This window comes from Megascapheus bottae, chromosome 9, assembly GCF_031878675.1.
Source record: "Megascapheus bottae isolate mThoBot1 chromosome 9, mThoBot2.hap1, whole genome shotgun sequence".
Lineage (NCBI taxonomy): Eukaryota > Metazoa > Chordata > Mammalia > Rodentia > Geomyidae > Megascapheus > Megascapheus bottae.
In genome coordinates this window covers 56,440,027-56,461,011 of record NC_143517.1, presented here as the reverse complement: position 1 = coordinate 56,461,011, position 20,985 = coordinate 56,440,027, and the positions used below count along the sequence as shown (strand labels likewise).

General features: G+C 46.8%; 1 protein-coding gene across 6 annotated transcripts in view; it reads left to right on the top strand.

Moving 5' to 3' along the window:
* Window positions 1-5,349: 5,349 nt before the first annotated feature.
* Window positions 5,350-20,985, top strand: part of Mtss1 (MTSS I-BAR domain containing 1) — a 146,887-nt gene continuing 131,251 nt past the window's right edge. For 2 of the 6 annotated variants that reach the window (XM_090339358.1, XM_090339356.1), the window contains exons 1-2: window positions 5,350-5,709; window positions 5,797-6,024. In XM_090339358.1, the coding sequence (XP_090195484.1) occupies window positions 5,953-6,024 (72 nt within the window). In that variant the 5' untranslated portion in view covers window positions 5,350-5,709; window positions 5,797-5,952. The remainder of the gene's footprint in view (window positions 5,710-5,796; window positions 6,025-20,985) is intronic. The other 4 variants (XM_090339359.1, XM_090339361.1, XM_090339362.1 and 1 more) reach the window with 3 other exon arrangements.

The window sequence follows — 20,985 nt, the reverse complement described above, 5'->3', positions numbered from 1 at the left end:
GTACTATAAAAACAAAACAAAACAGAAAAACAAGTTAACACATCAGAAGAATTGAAGGAATCAGTCATTACCCACTACAGAGGAACTGTGAGACCCAATGTCTTTTCCTTAGACAGTCCACCACACCCCTACCACGCCCACCCAGTGCAAATTCTACCACCTTTTCTTCTTAAGTTGGGAAATCTGAAAATATTCAAAAATTGGAAAGCATCTCAACAACAGGCAAAGTTTCCGCCTCTGCAGGAAGACAGAAACACAGCAATGAAGGATTCACAGGACCAGTTGGCCTTGGGCCAGGGAGCAGCTGGCCCTAGGGACAGGTGTGCAGCTCAGTCCCCACGGCCTGGCATTCCAGGGTTGCCCTAGCTTGTCACTAACAGATCCATCCATCCAGTCCTTTTGTTATTTCCTGCTCTGCTCGACCCATGGTGGACGCTAAGGTTGGGTTGGGCATTTCCCCAGCCCCAAACACATAGAAGATGTCTCTTCGGGTGAGTCATTGTGACAGATATGTTTAACTGATTTCAGTTCCCCAAAGGGGCCTATTTCTAAGCAGAAAGCCTTTTACATACTGGTCAGTCCCCAAGTGGTCTCAGGGGTTTGGTGGCTTTGGAATCATCCCGCATTCATGGCTTTGTTTCAGAGCTGAGCCATGCAGGAATAGCCTAGTGAGCACTCACCGTGGACTAAGAATTTGTCTCAGTCATCCTGCTCAGTGGTCCCTGGGAGCATTCATTTTTCCTATTTTACAAATGGGGAAATTGAGGCACAGATGGAGCTAGAACGAGTCTCAGTGGCCTGACTCCTAGACCTCACCCAGCTGCCTCTAATGCAAAGACCCCTCCAAACCTCAGGAATCTCAGGGCATGCTGGGAGGCCTGCCACAGGTGGGTGTCAACTGAGGGCTTTTAAAACCTTGCCAGGACTGAAGCTACAAAAGGGTTCACATTTGGTTTACACTGGGGACTCTCCTAAGGGTAAATAGGATGTCTTCGCGCTATTTAAAAAAGATTCTGTAAGTCTGAAATTATGTCGAAATTAAAAATAAATGAAAGGGCTGGAGCATACTGTTAGAGTACTTATGTATCATGTGATCTCCTAACACTCCAAAAATAAGTCAATAAAAGGTAGGTAGAATGAAAGAAAAATGAATGACTTCGATTAGCATCAATTGATCTGGAGGGAGTTCTCTTGAACATGAATGTTAAAGGCAAGACTCTATTTTTGTGAAATAAACAATGATGAAACCCATATACACATAACCTAAATAGTCTCATGTGAGGATAGGACAAGTATGTAGACATTGTTACATTTTTAAGGCTGAGTAAGGGAATGTCATGACTATGATCCTAGTTATTTGAAACTCAGGAAGTAGGAAGATGGTGGCTCAAGGACACCAGTGCAAAGTTAAGGAGACCTTATCTGAAAAACAAACTAAAAAGAAAAGGACTTAGAGCCCTGAATGCAATCACATATATTAGAAATCCACCCACCTTGCTCTCCTACTTGAGTTGTTTAGGAGGTGGGATCTCAGCCCTGGCACCTACTTTTAGAGTTAAGATCAGGGTTCTGAACTTTGCTACAATTAGAGTCATATGGGAAGCTTAAAGAAGCCCTGATACATGGGACACGGACCAGATCTATTAAATCCATTGCTGGCAGTGGAGCCCAGCCATAGGTGTCTTAAAATTGCTCCAGTAGATTCTAATGTGAAACCATTTTTGAGCACCAGTGGGGCAGGACCTTTGGCAAAGGAAGAGAAGGGAAACCACTTATATAAAAGTACATCTAAGCAATAGCAGAGACATCCATGTCAATCCTCAGATAAGACAGTAAATTGGGAACCTGGGAAAACAGAGACAGGTTCCGAAGATCAAGCACCCTATTCAAGGTCATAGAGCAGAGTTCTGGGTTGTATACACTCTAAGCCACATGTACCCCAGACCACAGGGTTGAAATACCTCTCACAGATTTTCACTTCTTCAGATTCTTCCTTGTAGGATCCATTAAAAACAAATGGATTGGGTACAATCAGCAACAACAACAACAAATAATACCAAGCAAATAATACCAAGAGGATGTTCTTGTGAATGTTTGATTATTTTCTTTTGTGTCAGAAATTCTGAAGAGAGGGAGAAGTTAGATACTCAGAGATGGGAAGGGAGATGTAATGTGTATGTATAAATCTGATCTTGTCATTCCTCTTCCTAAGATCCTCCCATTCAGCAGTCCCCCCTCCTCCCCGATTATTAAAAGTACCAAGTATTTGTCCCATTTCTGGTCTGGGACTTTTGTTGCCCCAGGGAACAAAAGTCAAGAGATTTTGGACATTTGACTTTAATTTCTCAGGAGAAAAAAGTGACTTCTCAGGACTGGCAGCTCGTAGGGTCCCAAGGTAAAAGGTTGCTGTAGAGAGGTATGCTTTTCCCACAGTTGAGGTATTTAGAGATAAGAAGTACAGGAAAGTGGAGCTTAGTGTCTTTTGGGCTAAGACGGCTCTAATTGCAGGAGTCTAGAGGCTAGATGGGAGACCTCAGGTACTGGAGTCAGAAAACCATTGTAGTCCTTCCCACGTTGAAGAAAAGAAAAAAAAAAGAATGGTGAGATTTAATGTATGTAAAAAATGTCTCAACTGCGCATAGTAGACTTTCAAATGTCAGTGGAACAGCGAGCCAACACTGGAAGCTTATAAGGGGCAGCCCCGGGTTTCTATTGGTCAGATCTCCTAAATGCATACTTCTCATAGGCCAGATACCATTCTAAAGATTTTCATATATAGCTCATGTAATGCTTAAATAGCACAATCTGGCAGATGCGGTCATCAATCTTATTTCCAGAGGAGGAAATTGAGGTGCAGAAAATTTGGGTAATTTGCTCAAGACTGAATGGTCACGGGTTGTAAACTGGAGTCTGAAGCAGGTAATATGGCTCTCTAAACTGTCAGCTTGATCAGCATTAACATTCTAACAATGGAGATGAGCAAGAACAAACCATGTGTCAAGCTTGGTAAGAGTGAAGCCTGTTACTGGTAAGGTGAGGGTGGGGCTGGGGCAATCTGTGCCCGTGGGGAAAGGATCCAGCAGCAAGGTTGCCCAGGAGATGAGTCAGAATGAATGATAAGGTGTTTTAGGGGAGAAGGGGGGGTTGCAGTTGAGTTGGTCAGTGTCACAGAGAAAAAAAACAATCTTCTGGGGCTGAGATATGCAGCTCCATGCATTCCTTTGACCCAGGCAGTGTTCAAAGTCTGGCCTTTTCCTCCAACTGAGTCAGCCTAATACAAGGGTAGAAATGCACATTATTTTGATGCTGGTTCTTGTCAACCTTCATGCTGCTGGTGTGGTTTTGTGCTTCAAGAGATTGTGTGTGTGTGTGTGTAGTTGGGCTTGAACTCAGGGCATGGGGCATTGTCCTTCAGCTTTTTCACTCAAAGCTGGTACTTTGCCACTAGAGTCATGGCTCCATTAAAAAAAAATTGTTAGTATAAAGGTCATGTACAGAGAGGTTACAGTTACATGAATCACGTAAAAAGTACATTTCCTTCTCTCACTCTCCCAGTTCTTCTCTCCCATCAGTTGGATAGTTCATTTTCCATATCGGATCTACTGAGTATCACTGCTGCATTTGTACCTTTTCTCCTTCCATTTCTGTGCCTCTCCCACCCTGCCCTTCCAAAGACAGATAAAACAAAAAGAAAAACAGCAACAAAACCAGCAACGAAGAAAAAATAAAAACAAAACACCTCTTGTTTTCATTTCCTGTACTTATTTTTAAATTTAGAGAATATTAGTTACTGTAATCAAACTCACGTAGATAAGACCTTACATATTTAATACAGTGTTTACCCCTGTACAAAAGGAAAAAATTAAGTTTAACATTTCTAGACCAATATGGCTATTAGTTTCTGTACAATGCCAACTCAACACGGTAAACTGGGATACTTTTTCCAAAGTTCACAGAACAGCTAACGTTTCCAAAAATTCAAATTATATACATTTATATTTATATAAAAAGACCAATAATAGCAGTATGTTATGCATTGATAGCAGCAACAACTTTTCCAGGTTCTGCAGTCATCTGAACAAAATTAGACATCCAGCACACTCCATTAATAAAAAGAAAAAGATAAAAAACAAAACCCCAGAAAAATGAGAAGTTCTGTTAACTGCTGTGGTACCTGGCACCATTTTTTTTTTATTGGCTTTTCAATCATCATCTGGAAAAAAAAAAACACATAGTTGAGTAACATCATTAAATTCAGCTCTGATAAAGCACAGCCAGCTATCAGAAAGCAGGTACATGGACTTTTTTATGTTTAATTGAAAATAAGAATCATAGATTTTTACTGCCTGGGCTGGTGTAGAAACATGATCTTCAGATCTCAGCCTCCCGAATAGCTAGATTACAGGCGTGAACCATCAGCAGGTAGGCCGTGTTTCCAATGTTTAGCTTGAAGGTCAAAGTTCGGATAGGAGCTTTATTTATTTATTTATTTATAGGCCTTAAAAAAATCGCTTCTTTGGTTTCCCTAACTTAGTCAGAATGAGCGTTCCTGGCTATGGAGTTGGGCTGTGGGGCTGCAAAGGTAAACCTTGAGACCCCGAATGGAGGAGAAACTTCGTGCTCAAACCATGTGTGTCTCTGCGGCTGCAGCTATGCGCCTCAAGCCCGCAGCCGGCCTGGAAACGACAGTCACTGCAGTCAGCAACCTCCACAGACTGGTGGACTGATGGGAGGCTCTGATGCCCTTTGCATTCGTTCAGCAGGCAGATCAATCCTCTTCGCCCTCCATCCTGCAACTTTATCCAAACTCAGCATCCCACGGCAGGATACTACGCCCCCCCCCTCCGACTCTCTCGAATTATGGATCTGGCTATTTGCAATCGTGACTCGGCGTTGCAGTCCTGACATCACCACCAAACGGGCGTCGGCGGCGGCGGCGGCGGCAGCAGAAGCTCTCCGGACCCACGGAGCGCTCACTTAGTGTGGGGCGCCGTGCTCAGCATGCCTGCATACGAGTCTCCAGGGGGGTGCTGAGGCTGCTCCGGGGCGCTGAGTGCTCTCTTGGTAGGGTGCTGACCCGCCCTCTCCTCGCCGCGGCGGGCTGCCTGGGTACAGGGGGTGGGGGGGTGGGGTGGAGCGGGCGCTCTGTGCGTCCGGGAGGCCCCCACCCTCCGGTCAGCCCTACCGTGCAGCCGGCGCCCCAAGCGCTTTCCTGGCGCGAGCCCGGGGCCCCGCCCGCGGGCAGGGAGCGCGCACGGGGCCGGGAGCGCGCGCTGCCTCCCAGCGCCCCCGCGGCGGACGCACGGCCTGGCGCGCGCGCGCGCGCGCCCGCCCCTCCGAACGTGTCCAGGAGCTTCGCCAGAGCGAGCGCGGGGCCGGGGCGCGCCAGAGTGAAAAGGAGGCGGCGGCCGCGGGCTGCGAGCAACAGATTCCGGGCGCTGTGAGCAGACCTTTTCCTCTGTTGCTGGGCCATTGCTTTCCCCCCTTTCTTTCTCTTCTTCTTCTTTTTAAAATAATTTCCGGGGGAGGAAATCAATTAATTAGATTCGGAAAACCAAATTCTTGATTTTGCAATGGCGCTGGCCCCGAGTGAGCGGGCGATTTTCTCTGCATCAAGATGGGCTTTGCCGTTTCCGTCGTGGGCGCTCGTGGTGGCCTGATTGTCAGTCTTCCCCGGGCATCTTTGAGGCCGGGAGCCGAGCGCCGCACGTAGGCGACTTCACCCCCGCCCCCAGCCCACACCCCCTACGGAGCGGCTTGGCTTTTTACGATTATTGTTGTTGTCATTTTGGGCAGAGAACGGTCGAGCCCGTGCACCGCGCGCGTCCTCCCGGCTGAGTCGGCGGCGGGTCGCTCCGAGGGCGAGGTTCCTCCCGGGCCGAGCGAGCCCCGGCCCCGCGCGCAGCCCCGCGGCCCCGCCAGCCTGCCCTTTCCCTTGCCGGCGCCGGGAAAATGGAGGCTGTGATTGAGAAGGAATGCAGCGCGCTCGGAGGCCTCTTCCAGACCATCATCAGCGACATGAAGGTAGGTTCTCCGGGGGGCGCGGCTGTGGCGCCCACCCCGCGCGCTGACCTCGCCGCCGGCCGGGCTTCGCCTGCACTCCCTGCCAGCCACCCGGTCCGGGCCTGCGCCGCGGCCGCCGGCCACCTGCGGGAGCTCCCGGCCCGGGTGTCACCTGCTCACCCGCGGCGCTGCCCCAGGCTCCGCTGGGTCTCCAGGCTGGCGACCTCCCGTGCGTGCGTGTGTGTGTGTGTGTGTGTGTGTGTGTGCGTGCGTGTGTGTGTGTGTGTGTGTGTGTGTGGTGCGCCCTGCCTTCTCGTTCATTATCCCAGGGGGCGGCACCATCTTGTTCCTCTGGGGGACTCAGGGCTCCGGCTTCCAAGTTTTCTATTGTCTGTCCCTGGATTGAGCATCTGTGACCTCCTGGCAGACACCTGGTTCGGGGTGGGGTGGGGGTGCCTGGCCGTGGGGCTGAGGCTGGAAATACTCCCTACTCCAGCCTGGAGGATGGATTCTCTGGCCTAGGAGCCTGGGGAATGTGTGTGGGGGGAGTGGGGGGAGGAAGGCTCCTTTCCTCCTTGGCTATCAGGACTACCTGGAGTGAAGGGATCTGAACAATTTAGTTACTAATGAGGCTGCTCCCGAGCGGGCTGAGGGTGTGTACGGTTTCCTCTGCCCTCTCTAGGGGGCGCGGGGGCAGAAGTTCCTTGCTGGGGCGGTGGAGGTGGGGGGGTAAAGCTGAGCGCCTCGCCTGAAGGCTAGATTGGGACTCTCCTAAGCAACTATACCCTGCCCCTTGTACACACACCGCACTTCGGTCTCTCGGCTGGGTTGTAGGGAGTGTGTGTGTGCGCGCGCGCGCGCGTGCGTGCGTGTGCATGCGTGTGTTGGGGGTGGGGAACACCCTGGCCTCCCCCTCACCCCCTGCAAAGGGTGGGACTGGAGATAACCTGATCTTTTAATGTGGATTTTCTGGAGCTCAGAGGTACACCAGGGCCTAGTGTTACTCATCCAAAGGAAATATTACCAGCCGTGCAAGCGGGTTGGAGGAGGTGGAAATTGGGGGGGGGGGGAGCGGCTGGGCTCGGGATTTTTTTTTTCTTCCAAGTGTATTTAGGGAGCTTCTCTTTGGCTCGAGCCCAGCCCCAGTTTGCCTCAACAGATCTGGGGAGGTGGTGTTTAATTAAAAGCTCGGCTTCCAAAAGAGTGGGCAGGTTTGCAAAGCTTGCGCTGGCGAGTGGGTGTGGACAGCCCCCCTCTTCAGCCTCTGCCTGGCGCCTGGAGAAGCTTTTGTCTGATGAAGTGTGTAAGGTTTGAGAGGCTTCTGTGCCTCTGACATGGATTTTGGGAGGAATGCTCAGCTGTTACACCTTCCTCCTCCTTTTAGACCCAACCGCCACCTTACGCAGTGTGAACTTTGTCAAGGTGCTTCGCATCCTTGTCCATTTTGAAATCCCACAGATCTTGTGCCTTTTGTCAGAAATTGACATTCGTGTAGCCTAATCTACAGCCAGATCCTGCTTGTCCAGGAATGCCTCTAATCCAGTCATTTAGAATTAGATGGATTAGCCCCTCTACAAAGACAGCCCCTTTCATTCCTTTGCCCCCAATCCACATTGAATTATTGAAGTGATCTTTTGAACAAAGATCAGTGCCTGTCTTTGGACTGTGGTATTTATCGTTCACTTAAATTCTACATGATTGATAGTCAAACAAGATTTGGTTTGAGGTGCACATGGGCTGTTCTGATCCCCTAGAGGAGGAATTTGAGATAGGTGGTTAGTAAGGCTGCTTGTGGTATTTAGGGACTATAATGGCTGTTTCCAGTCCCTGGGCAGTAACAAGTACTCCAGCCATGTAAGGGGATCAGATCGGCCCACTTATTCCTGTCCTAGGATATGATCACACCTGGACTTTTCTTTCTCATTGTTCTTTAATCCAGAATCCTGGCTCAGGTCTTCTTATTCAGTGTTTTGAATCCAAAGTCCTTCAGCAGGTAATCTTTCCCCAGGGATGAGCTGTGTATCATCTACCTGCTGTCCCCTGTCCCCAGGTGGCCTGGGACTGTGCTCTGCTCAGACATTCCAGGGTCCCAAGTTGCCTCTGCCCCCCCCCCACCCCCTTTGCAAGGTTCCAGTTAAAAATAAAGGCTTCTTATTCAGTTCCCAGTGTTGATCATATATCTTCTTTCATTTTGGGTTTAGTAGATTTGTTCAGCATTATATCTATTTGAAGGGCTGGCTGTTTGTTTTGCCTTGTTTGACAGCAAAAGATTTTAAAAGCAGGGTGGCTGGAGGGAGTACAAGACTAAACCATGCTCTGAGGTCTGTAGGATTTGAGAGTTTGGGGGTGTTAGAGGGAGAGGAATAATAGAAGTGTAGCAGCTGATTTCCATGATTATTTATGTATAGTATAATTGCTCAATTGGTGAATATCCTCACAGTATGCTTAAACTACTTTTGTAGATTAGATTCCAGTGATTTATTGCTTGATTGATTATGCCAGTAGAGGGCCCTGAATCCAGGACCTTGTGCTCTCTCTTGGCTTTTTCATTCAAGGTTGGTGCTCTACCACCTGAGCCACAGATTCCCTCTGGCATTTTGCTGGTTAATCGGAGAAAAGAGGCTCATATTTATTTGCCTGGGCTGGCTTTGAACTGCTATTCTCAGATCTCAGCCTCCTGAGTAGCTATGATTTCAGGCATGAGCCAGATACCAGTAGTAAACACATGAAAAACATATAGGATAAGTTGTATGTAATGGGTGGATGTATGAAGTTACCAGTGTTAAACGTAGTCTTTAGTATCTGAAAGTAGCTGGCTTTGTAATGGTGTGTTCTTTTTCTTCCTTTAAACTCTTGGTGAGTGAGTTTGTTATGAGGGGGAAGTCATGTGGAATGCCATTTGCAGGTTATTTTTGTAGAAACAATATTTAAAATGAGACAAAGAAAGGGTAAGGAAAATGGTTTTCTAAGTAGCATTTGATTCTTCAAAATGTACAGCAGCACAGGAAGGGAGTCAATTTCCTCTTTGGAGGATTAAAAAAAAAAGGAGAAAACAGAAAATGAGTAATTTCCAGGCGTGGTATCATCCATCTTCTAAATCAAAGAGCTTTCAAGGCATGGAAAAGCAGGAGAGAAATTTTTGTGCGTACCTCTAAAGATTCTTCCTCTGACTTGGTCCTTGGCTAATGGGGCATGTGTTTTACCCTTTTCAGGGGTAGCATGCAGAAGAAATTCTCACTTTGCTTCTACTGGGATTTCCAGCCATGGAACATACAACAGCTGTTAAATAACTTATCAGTTCCTTGATGAGAGCAAACCTGATGTTTTTTTTCCCCCCCACTCTGCTCTTCCACTGTGCTTGGTGCTGGTCACTAATGATTACTGTGTGCAGAATTACTTAGTGGTTGCTTCCCCTCCCAGCCACAGAAATCACTCACCCATCAAGTTGTCTGGATAGAGTTGGTTCCAAGGGGAAGGTGAGACAACTATTCCAACAGAAGACAGGCCATGGTTGCTTGGCATGGTGATTATTGATAGTGTGAAAGAGGTCGTAGATTGTGTGTGTGTGTGTGTGTGTGTGTGTGTGAGAGAGAGAGAGAGAGTGTGTGTGAGCATGCATGTGTATGTGCGTACATATGCATTTCTAGTCAAGTTCTGGGATGAATGGGCTAAACATTGTAAATAGGTGAGTGTTGTTGCTTTAAAATAATTAAACCAAAATCCAATAAGGTTTAGGGAATTTTTAAGGTTAGGAGACTTTGCTGGCAAAACTTGAGGACAGCTCATCCTGGGGGTGTCCGGCTGCTTTTTAATAATTAACTTGGCTTTTTTTTTTTTTAAGGAGGATGCTAAAATCAAATATTTTCCTGACCCCTGTTGCTTAAATGTCAGCGTGTCAGCAGATGGCTGGATCTGCTACTACAGGGAGTACTTTGTCCTAGGTCAGGACAGTGCGTTTTGAACTTACATAATGTGGCCGGGGTGAAAAATACCCAGCCACACCTGAGTGGACCACACGACAAGCTGCCTCCACAGGGTGTCCTCTTACCAGCACCTGTCTGCCCAGCAGAACAGAGGCCTTGTGTAGTTCCTGCCCACCACCCCCGTGCCTGTGTGCCACCCCTGTCCTAAGTTCTGCCTGAAAATAGAACTGCTGAAAGGATTTCTTGAATTCCATGGAAATCCTTCTGTGGTTCCAAGCCAGGTCATGAGATTTTTCCCTCACTTGTCATGAGATGGAGCATGTGGATATGAGTCCAGTACAGGATTAATGATTTCAGGGCTGGGCGGGTTTATTCTCCCTCTCTCTATCTTCCTCCTCCTCTCCTCCTTCTCCTTCTCCTCTTTCTCGTCCTCCTCTTCCTCCTCCTCCTCTTCTTCCGTCTCCTCCTCCTCTTCCTCCTCCTCCTTGAGATAATTTAAGTTCACTTCCTTGAAGTTTATTGAAATGTGTTGAGGGCCTACTGTGTGGCAGGCCTTTTTTTGTGCCAGTACTGGGGCTTGAACTCAGGGCCTTGAACTTAGCCCTTGAGGGGCTTTCCCTCCTCAAGGCTGGCTCTCTAGTATTGGAACCCTACCTCTACTTCTGGCCGTTTTTGTTGGTTAATTGGAGATAAGACGCACAGACTTTTCCTGAGTAGGTTTGTGTTAAACCATGATCCTCTGATCTTAGCCTCTTAAGTAGCTAGAATAACAGGAGTGAGATTCCAGCACCCCACAGCAGGCCTTTCACGTGGGGAGCTCCTTGTCCTGACTCAGAATATTTAGTAGGAATGGTGACCAATGGTGACCAGTGATGAAGGAAGGTCTGCAGTCCAGGCTGGGGAAGAATTCCTGTCCCTCAAGAGGTGCCTTTGATGCTTCAAAAGGACACAGCTCAGGGGTAGAGTACTTGCCTAGCAATATGCAGGGTTTTGCTTTTCCAGCGCTGTAAAAAAACAAAGAGCCCCAAGTTTTCTCCAGGAAGAAAATAAAAACACTAGCCAAATCCTTAGCCAGTGAGCAGGTTCTGTAAGGGAGCTAGGCTACTTTGAATGACAGCCACACAAAGGGGAGACAAGCAGAGCTCTATAAAAGGACAGATGGGCCTCATGTTGTCTTTTCTCTTAGCAAATGGTTGTGTTTGGTCAGGGTTTTATAGCTTCCTCATTTTGGACCAGTGAGAGAAGAAGGCAAAGTAAAGATGTCATAAAATGGGAAGCAGAGAACCCTCCAGGGTGGTGCTTGTTCAGAGGGTTAGAGACTGGTTTATGTCGTCTTTTTTTGTTTGTTTTTGTTTTGTTTTTTCTTTCCTTCAGTTTTTAGGAACAGATTTTGTCCTGGTTTGGAAAATAGTTGCTTTTGATCTTGAGTGTTTTGGTAGGGGAATCCCATCCACATCCTGTTTAATAGGTCATTTCGAACTTGTTGCTTGATGGCCTAAATCTTTTTCTGTCCTGAATTCCATAGTTCATAATGTTCCAAATAGAAGGAGGAGCTTGTTCGTACTTCACAGCTTGCATGAAAGGGAGGCTGAATTTGACATGGCCTCGTTTAGCAGACACTACCTTCTTTCTACAGTAATGTGTACTCTAATGTCTGCAGCATTGACTATCAGCTCTGTTGCAAGCACTAAATTCTATGGATTCAGCGAGTAAAAATGACAGCATTTCAAACTACATTTGCGTTTCACATAAGCAGCAATTATTTTTAGAATAAGTATATCCCAGGCAAGCTATTCCTTCTCAGCTTACCACTTGTCCTTCGACCTGCTTCTTTTGCCTGTTGGTGATAGGGAAAAGGAGAAAGCTCAAATGATAGCTGTCAATTTGTCTATCTCATTGGAGGTCATTAAAATGCTTAGAGGGTTAAAAAGGTTGAAACTATTGATCCACTAGATGCTTCTTCTGTCATTTGTATCTAGGCTTCCCCCCCCCCCCTTTCTCCATCTTCTTAAAGGAAAATGGGAGCTGGCAAGATACCTGCAGTGAGACCATTTAGATATTCAGATTGGGTATAGAAAAATGAGATCATGTGACTTCCCCTTTACTTCTTGGAATTGCCTCAGGACCTTCTCCTCTCCTCTCCTAAACCCACAGCTCTACAAAAACAAAGCAACACCTCTCCTATAACCAGACCAAAGCCAAAGGACAGATTTAGATGTTGCTGCTCAGATAAGACATATTTGGGGCCCCTCATACAGATCTGGCCAATGTCTTAACTCAGATTTGTGGATCTTAATGTTGATAGGTAGGGTCTAAAATTATATAGCACACAGGAAAGAGAAGCAAGTAAATCAATTGGCTGAGCATTAAGGAAGTCTGATGCCAAAGTTCTCCTATACATTAGATGCTGACTGTGAAGTTCATCTGAATGGGTGCCACAAAATCAGGACACAATGAAACAAAAACAACCCAAGTGCCATCTCCACTGCTGCATCTCTCCTACTGAGTCTTCTTGATCTGAGCCTCCAGGGGGCCTAGGTGTGGGGGCCATTCACCTCTGCTTCTCCCTGGTTTGGTTGAGGTGGCTGTGTTCTACCCCCGTGCAGTTGTGAGGGTCCTGTGGTTTGAATTACCCTGGTGTGCTTGGCATAGGTTGGCAGATAGATGTTTATTGTTCGGTACATACGTAACAACAGGTTTGAAGGGACTTGGTGGGGACCTAGTGTGTACCAAGGAGTGTGCAAAGTGCTTGACGTACTTGATTTTACCCACCCCACTTCACAGGTAAGGAAAACTGAGATGTGGGGAAGGTTCAGTAACTTGTCTAGGGCCATGGTGAGGTGAAACTGACATTCAGACCCTCAGACCTTGGCCTCTTTGGCCCTAGAGCTGAAGCTCTGTAGCCTCAGATTTTGAAGGGTGTGGATGTGCTTCTGGAAAGACAGCATTTCACCTGCCTGAGTTCAGGGGAAGAATGTGAAAATCAGCCTCTTCCTCTGTCTCCAAGAGCTGGCACAGCCAGGAAAAGGCTTGACCTGATGCACTCTAAGGATTCCTGTGGCTTGGGTTGTTCCGATCGGCTGTCACCTGTACAATTTTTTGAAGATCTATTGACATGGGGTGACTTCCTTCCATTTTTCCCTTTCCAGTCTTCTCCTTCAGACTTGTCACATCTCTTTCCTCTTGTTGCCCTGGTGTGCAGAGAGCACAGAAATCTAGGGGTTAGGAACTAGCCTGCCACCCTCAGCCCCCATTCTTTCTGCCTACGAAGCCCTTAGGGTCTCCTCAGAGACTGAGCAGAAGCCTCGTGTCCATGATCTGAGAGGCTGAGCTTCTACACCAACATCTTACACCAGTTCCCAAAGGCAGGAATTAAATTCACGTAGTGTTCACAGGATTCCTCTGAGAGCTCTTTACCTTGAACTCAATGTGTGCCCAGCTCTGGGGCCTCCCTGAAAGAGCTTTCTGTGTTTCATCATATTCCTGTAGCACTCTAATTGGGGCCGAATTTGCAGAGCCCTTGAAAATCCAGATCTGTGTTTGGAAAAGTTGATGGGCTTGCCAAAAATCCATAGATGGTGTTGCCCTGGTTTCTAAGTGATCTTTCTTTTTTTCCTGTCTTGTTTAAGAGAGTGGAAAAAAAAAAAAGATACTGAGTGCCTTTTGAGCTGTATGTCTTTTTATTTACTTTCATTCCCTCAAAGAATTGGACAGCTGTGAAAGTCCTGGCTTGCTCCGTGCTGACAGCTCCTGTGTGCTGGAGGTAGGTGGCAGGTATAGTCTGGGGACTCTTCTGCCACTTGTTGCTCAACAGTGCTCTCTGGGACTGGAGGAGTGGGTCTGGTGAGAGGAGGACATCCAGGTAGGTAGGTAGGTTGTATGGTTACAGGGAAGTCCTCAGTAGTTCCTAAAGACACTGAGGAACTGGCTCCCCTGGGATTGTGCTTGAGTTAGCATAGTGCAGTGCATCTGGACATTTGGATTTTAGAAGTGCTCTAGCTGGGCCAGGAGTGTGGACTAGTGGTAGAGTGCTTGCCTAGCATGCCTGAAGCCCTGGGTTCAATTCCTCGGTACCATATACACAGAAAAAGCCAGAAGTGGTGCTGTGACTTTAGTGGTATAGCGCTAGCCTCGAGAAAGCCCAAGGACAGTGCCCAGGCCCTGAGTTCAAACTCCAAGACTGGCAGAAAAAAAAAGTGCTCTAGCATGTTTCAGCCTTCAGTATGTTCTTAATCTCTCCTGTCTGAATTAAAGCGCTTTTGAAAGCCAGGTATTCAGGAGTTACACTTGACCTGGAGTAAAGGGAACTAAAGTGAATTAATGACCAAGTAATTCAGTTTCTCAGAGCCTCAGGGGTTCTTCTGTAAAATGGGTCCAGTGAATCTAATCTAAGGTCCAAATGTAGGTTCTGAAAGGAGAGATAGCTTGTGAAGTGTTCGCAAGGTGCCTGGTACACATGGGCTGTGATCTTAGCTGCTGTGATCACTCTGTCCTACCAGTGTGTGAATGGAATATTCTGGACCCTGAAGATCCATATGGCAATGAGCTTTTCCACGTAAGGCAAATGCCGTCGTGCTCTCTGCAGAGCTATATGTAGAGACTACGGTGACACGGATAGAAAACTCTTCTTGTTTTGTCACTGAGTTCATGCCAACCCTCATCTAGACCAGTGGACTGGTTTGCCTTCCAAGTGGGCTAGTTTGTTTTCTGTTGGCTCTTCCTGTCCTCTGTCTGTAAGGAGAGAAGGCTAGGATCTGCTGTGAGTCCTCAGGGCCTTCATCTTACTGCTTCCTGGAAGGAAAAGGCTTCTAGAGATAACCAGACTAGGTGGGAGGGAGGGGTTGCTTTGTGAGGACTATTTGTATGTCTCCTTGGGTTTTCTGGGAAAAAGTGGCTCTCATTTGGGTCTCTGTCCTTTCCCAGACTTGGCATCAGTTGAGCTTTTCCTACTTTGCCAGCTAACACATGCTGCTCTTCTTCCTTAGCTTGATAGTTTAGGGCCCCTGGGACTTGCCCCAACCATGGTGGTTTTCTCTGTGGATCAGTACTTTCCAACTGGACTCCAGCTTCTTTAGACACCTTGCTTCTCACTCTCCTGTGCTTCTCTGCCATTGTGGCCTATTGAAATCTTCTCCATCCATCCAAGTGCATGGGGAAGCTTCCCTCATTCTCCTCTAACTTAAGGGATATCCTTATGATAGTCTTCTTTTTTTAGTGGCACTCAGGGTCTTGGCAAGCAGGAACTCTACCACTTGATTTACATTTCTGGCCCTTTCAGCTTTTGTTATTTCTCTTTGTTTTAAGGTGTCCCATTTATGTCCGTAGGCTTGGACCAGGACACTCTTATTTATATTTCCCTTGGAGCTGGGATGACAGGCGTGTACTAGTTACTGTCTCTTCCCCACCTCACCAGCTTTTGGTTGAGATGAGGCCTTGAAAATGTTTTGTGCAGAGTAACCTTGGAACCAAGATCTTCCTAATGTTTGCCTTGAGAACTAGGCATTAGCTATAGTGCTTGGCCCATTTTTATATTTTTTGTTGAGTTGGCTCATATTTATCACATTTTACCTTAAAAAGTGGTTGCCCTTGGGCCTTGAAGCCTGGCTCTGCCACCTTCTTGTCTATTTAACTGGGCATGTTTCTCCTTTTTCTGAACCTTGATTTCCTTTCCATGTAAAATGGGGATAAGAAGGCAATACTTTTAAAGTTGTTCAGAAATTCTTTTTAGTGTCAGTAAAGGTCAGGAGAGTTCTATGATTATAGAGAAAGCAAAGGGAGTTTCTAAACCACAAAGCTGAAGGCTGTCTCTTCCTCTGCCACCTTCTTCTTGCCCATAATCAGATTAAAAGATATCCTACCATTAAAAAAAAAGATTGAATGGGTAAATATATGTAAGGGGCTCAGTGTGAAACAAGAATCAAACAGATGCTCTTGTGTCTGGTTAAGCTGCCCCAGTATGAGTTGATCATCCCTAATCTGAAAATCTACAGTCCCCAAATTACTACTGCTAGAACAATTAAAAAAAAATCTTCAGGGATGGGAGTTTGGCCTAGTGGTAAGAGTGCTTGCCTTGCATACATGAAGACCCAGGTTCGATTCCTTGGTACCACATACATAGAAAAAGCCAGAAGTGGTGCTGTGGCTCTAGTGGTAGAACGCTAGCCTTGAGAAAGTTCAAAGACAGTGTTCAGGCCCTGAGTTCAAGCCCCAGGACTGGCAAAGAAACAAAACAAAATCCTTCAGATTTTGAATTCTTTGATTATGAATGATCAGCTAGTAAAGTCTATGTAAATAGTCCGAAGTCCAAAATCCTCTGAAATTAGCCTTCTAGTTAAGAGCATTTTTGGCAAAGACTGCAGTCTGTAATTCCTAGCCATGCACCTGCCCAGAGCATCACTTGGGTGTTTTCCCAAAGAACACCATCTTCATTTGGAGACAAGAATGCAGTACTGTTTGGCTCTCAACATACAGATAATTTGAGACAACACAGTAGGTATAAGTAGAAGATTTTTCACCAAAAATGAGGATGTGCCTGCTGGGTTCTGCTGGGTGAAATGCACTTGTGACATCTTTCCTCTACAAGAGGCAGACAATTGTGCCTCCACTGTGACAGAGGTTAGCACAGGATTTTGTGGGGATTCTGGGAACACCTCTGGTTCTGATGTGAGGTAGGAGGGTAGAGTTCTGAAAGGCTTTTTTTCTAAGTGACATCCAACTGAGAACTAAGTTTTAGGTTATTCAGTACACATTTACAATCCTGATACTACCAGACACGACTCTTTTTTTTTTTTTGGTCTTGGGGCTTGAACTCTGGGTCTGGGCACCGTTGCTGAGCTTTTCAGCTCAAGGCTAGCACCCTACCCCTTGAGCTACAACAGTATTTCTGGTTTTCTGGTGATTAATTGAAGATAAGAGTCTTTTGTGCCTGGGCTGGCTTTGAACCGCAGACCTCGGATCTCAGCCTCCTGAGTAGGTAGGATTACAGGCTTCAGCCAGTGCAGGGCTCAGACACTACTCTTAAATGCCTGACAGATAAGGCTGATGCAATCTCCCAACAGGCCAGGGAGGAAATAACTGTACAATGACAGTTCTCGTACCCACTTACAGATGGGAAAGCTGAGGTGAAGGTGGGAGTTGAGCTTGGGCACTGTGACATTCTCGGCTCAGTGTTGTTCCCTCTACACTGCTTTTCTTTTCGATGCCACTTTGGGGTTCTCTTTTCACCTTAATAATGGATATATTTTCTCCATCTCTCTGCTGGTGATTGTTCTAACCACACTTTCAGGAGTCAGAATAAGCTAGGTTCCGTGTGAGAAAACATGTTCATCTGAGTTTCTTCAGGAGGCTTCAAGGGGTCTGATACAGTTTAAAGTGGTAGATGACCCAGAAGTTGACCTGGAATTGTTGGCAGTTGACCCTCTGCGGAGTCTGTGCCTCTAATTTAGTGCCAAAAAGTATGTAGGGAAAGCAAGGGATGTTGTGTGTCACCCCCCCCTTCTGCCCCAAACGCGGGACACAAATGTGTTTTGCTGGAGGAGTCCCCTCTGTCAGCAGTCAACCCCTTAAAGGCTCTGCACCCCCTGTGACTGAGTGCAAAACAAGAAAGAGGGGCCAGAGGCTGGAAGGCTGGGATTAGTTCCCAAGGCGACCTTGCTTTCAGTTCTGAGCCAGGCTCTGCTCCTAGCAGCTGGGCAGTGGTTAAGGAAGTCTTTGAGTTGGGTTTAATGGGCCCTCTTTGTTTTGAAATGACTGTTTACGGAACCTTCAAAGCCAGAGCCACAGCAGGATGTGATCTTGGGCCTGAATAATTACCTCAGACACCCCAATAGGAAGCTGGAAGTGGGGAGCAGAGCCAGGAGCCCATAGCCAAGCCCTGAGAGGCCTCTGGAAAGATTGTGTCCTCTTGCATTCACAAGGAGACCTGAAGTCCCCTGGAACCTGGGTCTCTGGGAACCTGGCCTCTTTGATGTTGTGCTGGCCTTAATTAGGGGCACTCTAATTAAGTCACTGTGGAGGCAGTTTTTTTTTTTCTTAAAGAAAAAAAATTTGCAAATGTTTTGAGACCATTTCTTGAGGGATTAGTTCTCAAAGATTATGCAAGTTCTATAAAGTTAATGGAAGAAAAGCTAGAAACTTCAATTAAGTAAAAACGAAGTCACCCATAAGCACTGATTACAAAAATGGGTTATGGTACTTGTTCACAAGCAGTTATACCTTTGATACAGAGGGTTATAGGGTCTGTGTTGGGTGAGAGATTTCTTTTTACCTGAGGGTCTCCTTTCCTTGACTGTTGCCATGTGAGCTAACAAGCCTCGCAGGGCCCAGTGGCAGTGAAGGGCTGCATTGGCTTGAATGTGCAGAACTCATTCATTTGAGGACCTACTGTGTGTCTGGCTCTGTTGAAAGTGCTGGATTTTAGCCCTGAACAGAGTGGTCCCATTTCTTGGTCTTGTGGAATAGTGGTGATAGATGAGAGAGAGGCAGATGGGACGAGCTGACTTCTGTTCATGAAGAAGCTTCTGTGCAATGAGGAAACTGCAGGACATTGAGGCTGTTTTTCAGTGGATCAGTGAGTGAGTTTATGATAAGTATTGGGAGGAAATTCCAGGCATGGAAGGAGTATGTGCAAAGGCCCTACGGTAGAGAATCTGGTTCCTGACTCATCTGTGTTGAGGCTGGATCCAGTGTTGCATAGTAATTATCAGCAACACCGCAGTAAGTATATCCTTACAGCTAGACATTCATTTACAATGATGGAATAACCAGAAGGATTTGCCCTAGGTCTAAAAGAATGCACCTTCCAGAGCTTTTGAAACCTGGAGCCAAATGCCTTAGGAAGAATGTGTCTCAGCTGACATTCCTGTGTGTGAGCATTCATCCTGGGATTACTTTGGAAAGAGCTAGATGTAGACATTAGCACCGAGAAATTGCTGATGCCCAACTTCCACACAGTCTCCTGTCTCTTAACTTTACTATATGGAGAGGTGTTCCCTGCCTCCCCCCCTAAATCCTGGGGCTTGAACTCAGAGCCTGAGCACTGTCCTTGGGCTTTCCTCAAGGCTAGCACTCTACCACTTGAGCCACAGCACTACTTCCGGCTTTTTCTACGTATGTGGTACTGAGGAATCAAACCCCGGTCTTTTGTGCATGCTAGGCAAGCATTCTACCACTAGGCCAAACTTGCGATCCAATGGAGAGGTTTTTAAAAAAAATGGTTTCCCTTGCAAGTTAGAGTGTCCCTGAGCCACTGAGACCTTCCTCAACCCACGGAGGACAATATGTCTTTCATCTCCCATCTCAGTCCATGACCTATGTACTAGCATGCAGCTGTGATCCTGCAACATGTGCTAGTTTACTTCTTTTCTCTCAATGACTCTCCTTTGCAAAGACAGTTTCCTCCCTCCTTTCTTTGCTAGGAAATTTCCTGTTTTATCTATCATCAGCCAGGAGAGGTATCAGCATACCTGGGAAGCTGGCACCAAATCCGTGCCAATACTTTATTCTTGGAATCTGTTGCAGCCAACCAGGACTTGGTGTTTTCCATTTCAGCTTCCCTCCTAGACCCAGAATGTCAGCCTTCTAGGTCCTCACTGCCCCCCTCTGCTCAGTACATAGTAGACACTCACTGAATGTCTCCATCCGGAAGCCTGGCTTTGTGCAGTGACTCATGGAAGCCATATTTCGGTCTAAGCACCAGTTACCATTTAAGCACTGGTTATTGTTTCACATAGTCTTGTAACCATCCTTTGAGGTAGGAAGAACCATTAGCATCATTTACAGAGTAAGACAGGGTGGCACCAGCAGGTTAAATAACTTGCTCAAAGCCACCTGATGAATGAACAGACTAGACTGACTCCAGAGTCATGTCCCCCCCCCCCCACGGTTGTAGGACTTGAACACTGAGCCTGGGTGTTGTCCCTAAGCTCTTCAGCTCAAGGCTACTGCCCTACCCCTTGAGCCACAGTGACACTTCCAGTTTTCTGGTAGTTGGTTGGAGATAAGAATCTCACAGACTTCAGTGCCCAGGCTGACTTTGAACCATGATCCTCAGATCTCAGCCTCTTGAGTAGCTAGGATTACAGATAGTTTTTTTTTTTTTTTTTTTGAGGGTGGTGGGGAGGGCTGCCAATCCTGAGGCTTAAACTCAAGGGCAGCTTGGGTATTGTTCCTGAGCTTTTGTCTCCAAGGCTAGCTCTCTATCACTTGAGCCCCAACTCTACATCTGGCTTTTCTGGCAGTAAATTGAAGATAAGAATCTCATGGACTTTATTGCCTGCCTGAATTGGCTTTGAACTGTGTGTGACCTTCAAATCTCCATCTCCTCAGTAGTGGCATGAGCCACCAGCACCCAGTTTGAGTCACATTTTTAACACTAGTTCACACTGGTCCTTCTAGGCTCTGGTTCAGGCTCCATGTCAGTCAGAGGAATAACATGCCCAAGTGCACATTGCTCGCATGAGCACACACATGTACACACAGGCAGTGGCTATAGAAATCAACACACTTATCACTATTTTAGGTGACATCAGTGCCCTTTGACTCTTCACTGGCCAACCGAGCATCATTTCTGGCAGTCTGGGTTGTCTTTGCCATATACCGGAATCTCTTGTTTATGGACCATGGCTAAGCACATGTGTCCACAGCGCACTGTGGCCAAGGCTGGCCCTGAATGGTTTGGCAGATGCTTGACATTGCACCCGCCTAGGCAGAGTTTACAGTGAATCGAGGGTATCCAATTAGGGAAGCAGAGCCTCCAGCCCATGCCCCTACAAGTCTGTATGACACAAGTGTTCATCTGTCTGGGATGCTTGAGAGGTCAGTCCCAGGAGGAACTAGTCTCTAAAAGGCTGAAGTAAGTTTGACAGTCAGGTCACTTCCAGGAGGGAGAAGTGGGCGTGCATGCATGAACTAACAGAACAGGGCAGTGGTGGGCAGGGTGTGTGGGCTCCATGGATTGTTTTTGCTGTACTATCTCATTGATATTTGCAGACAGGAATAAGCAAACACAACAGTAGCCCTGGACCCGGTTCAGTGGACAAAGGTCAGTAGGTGGATATTC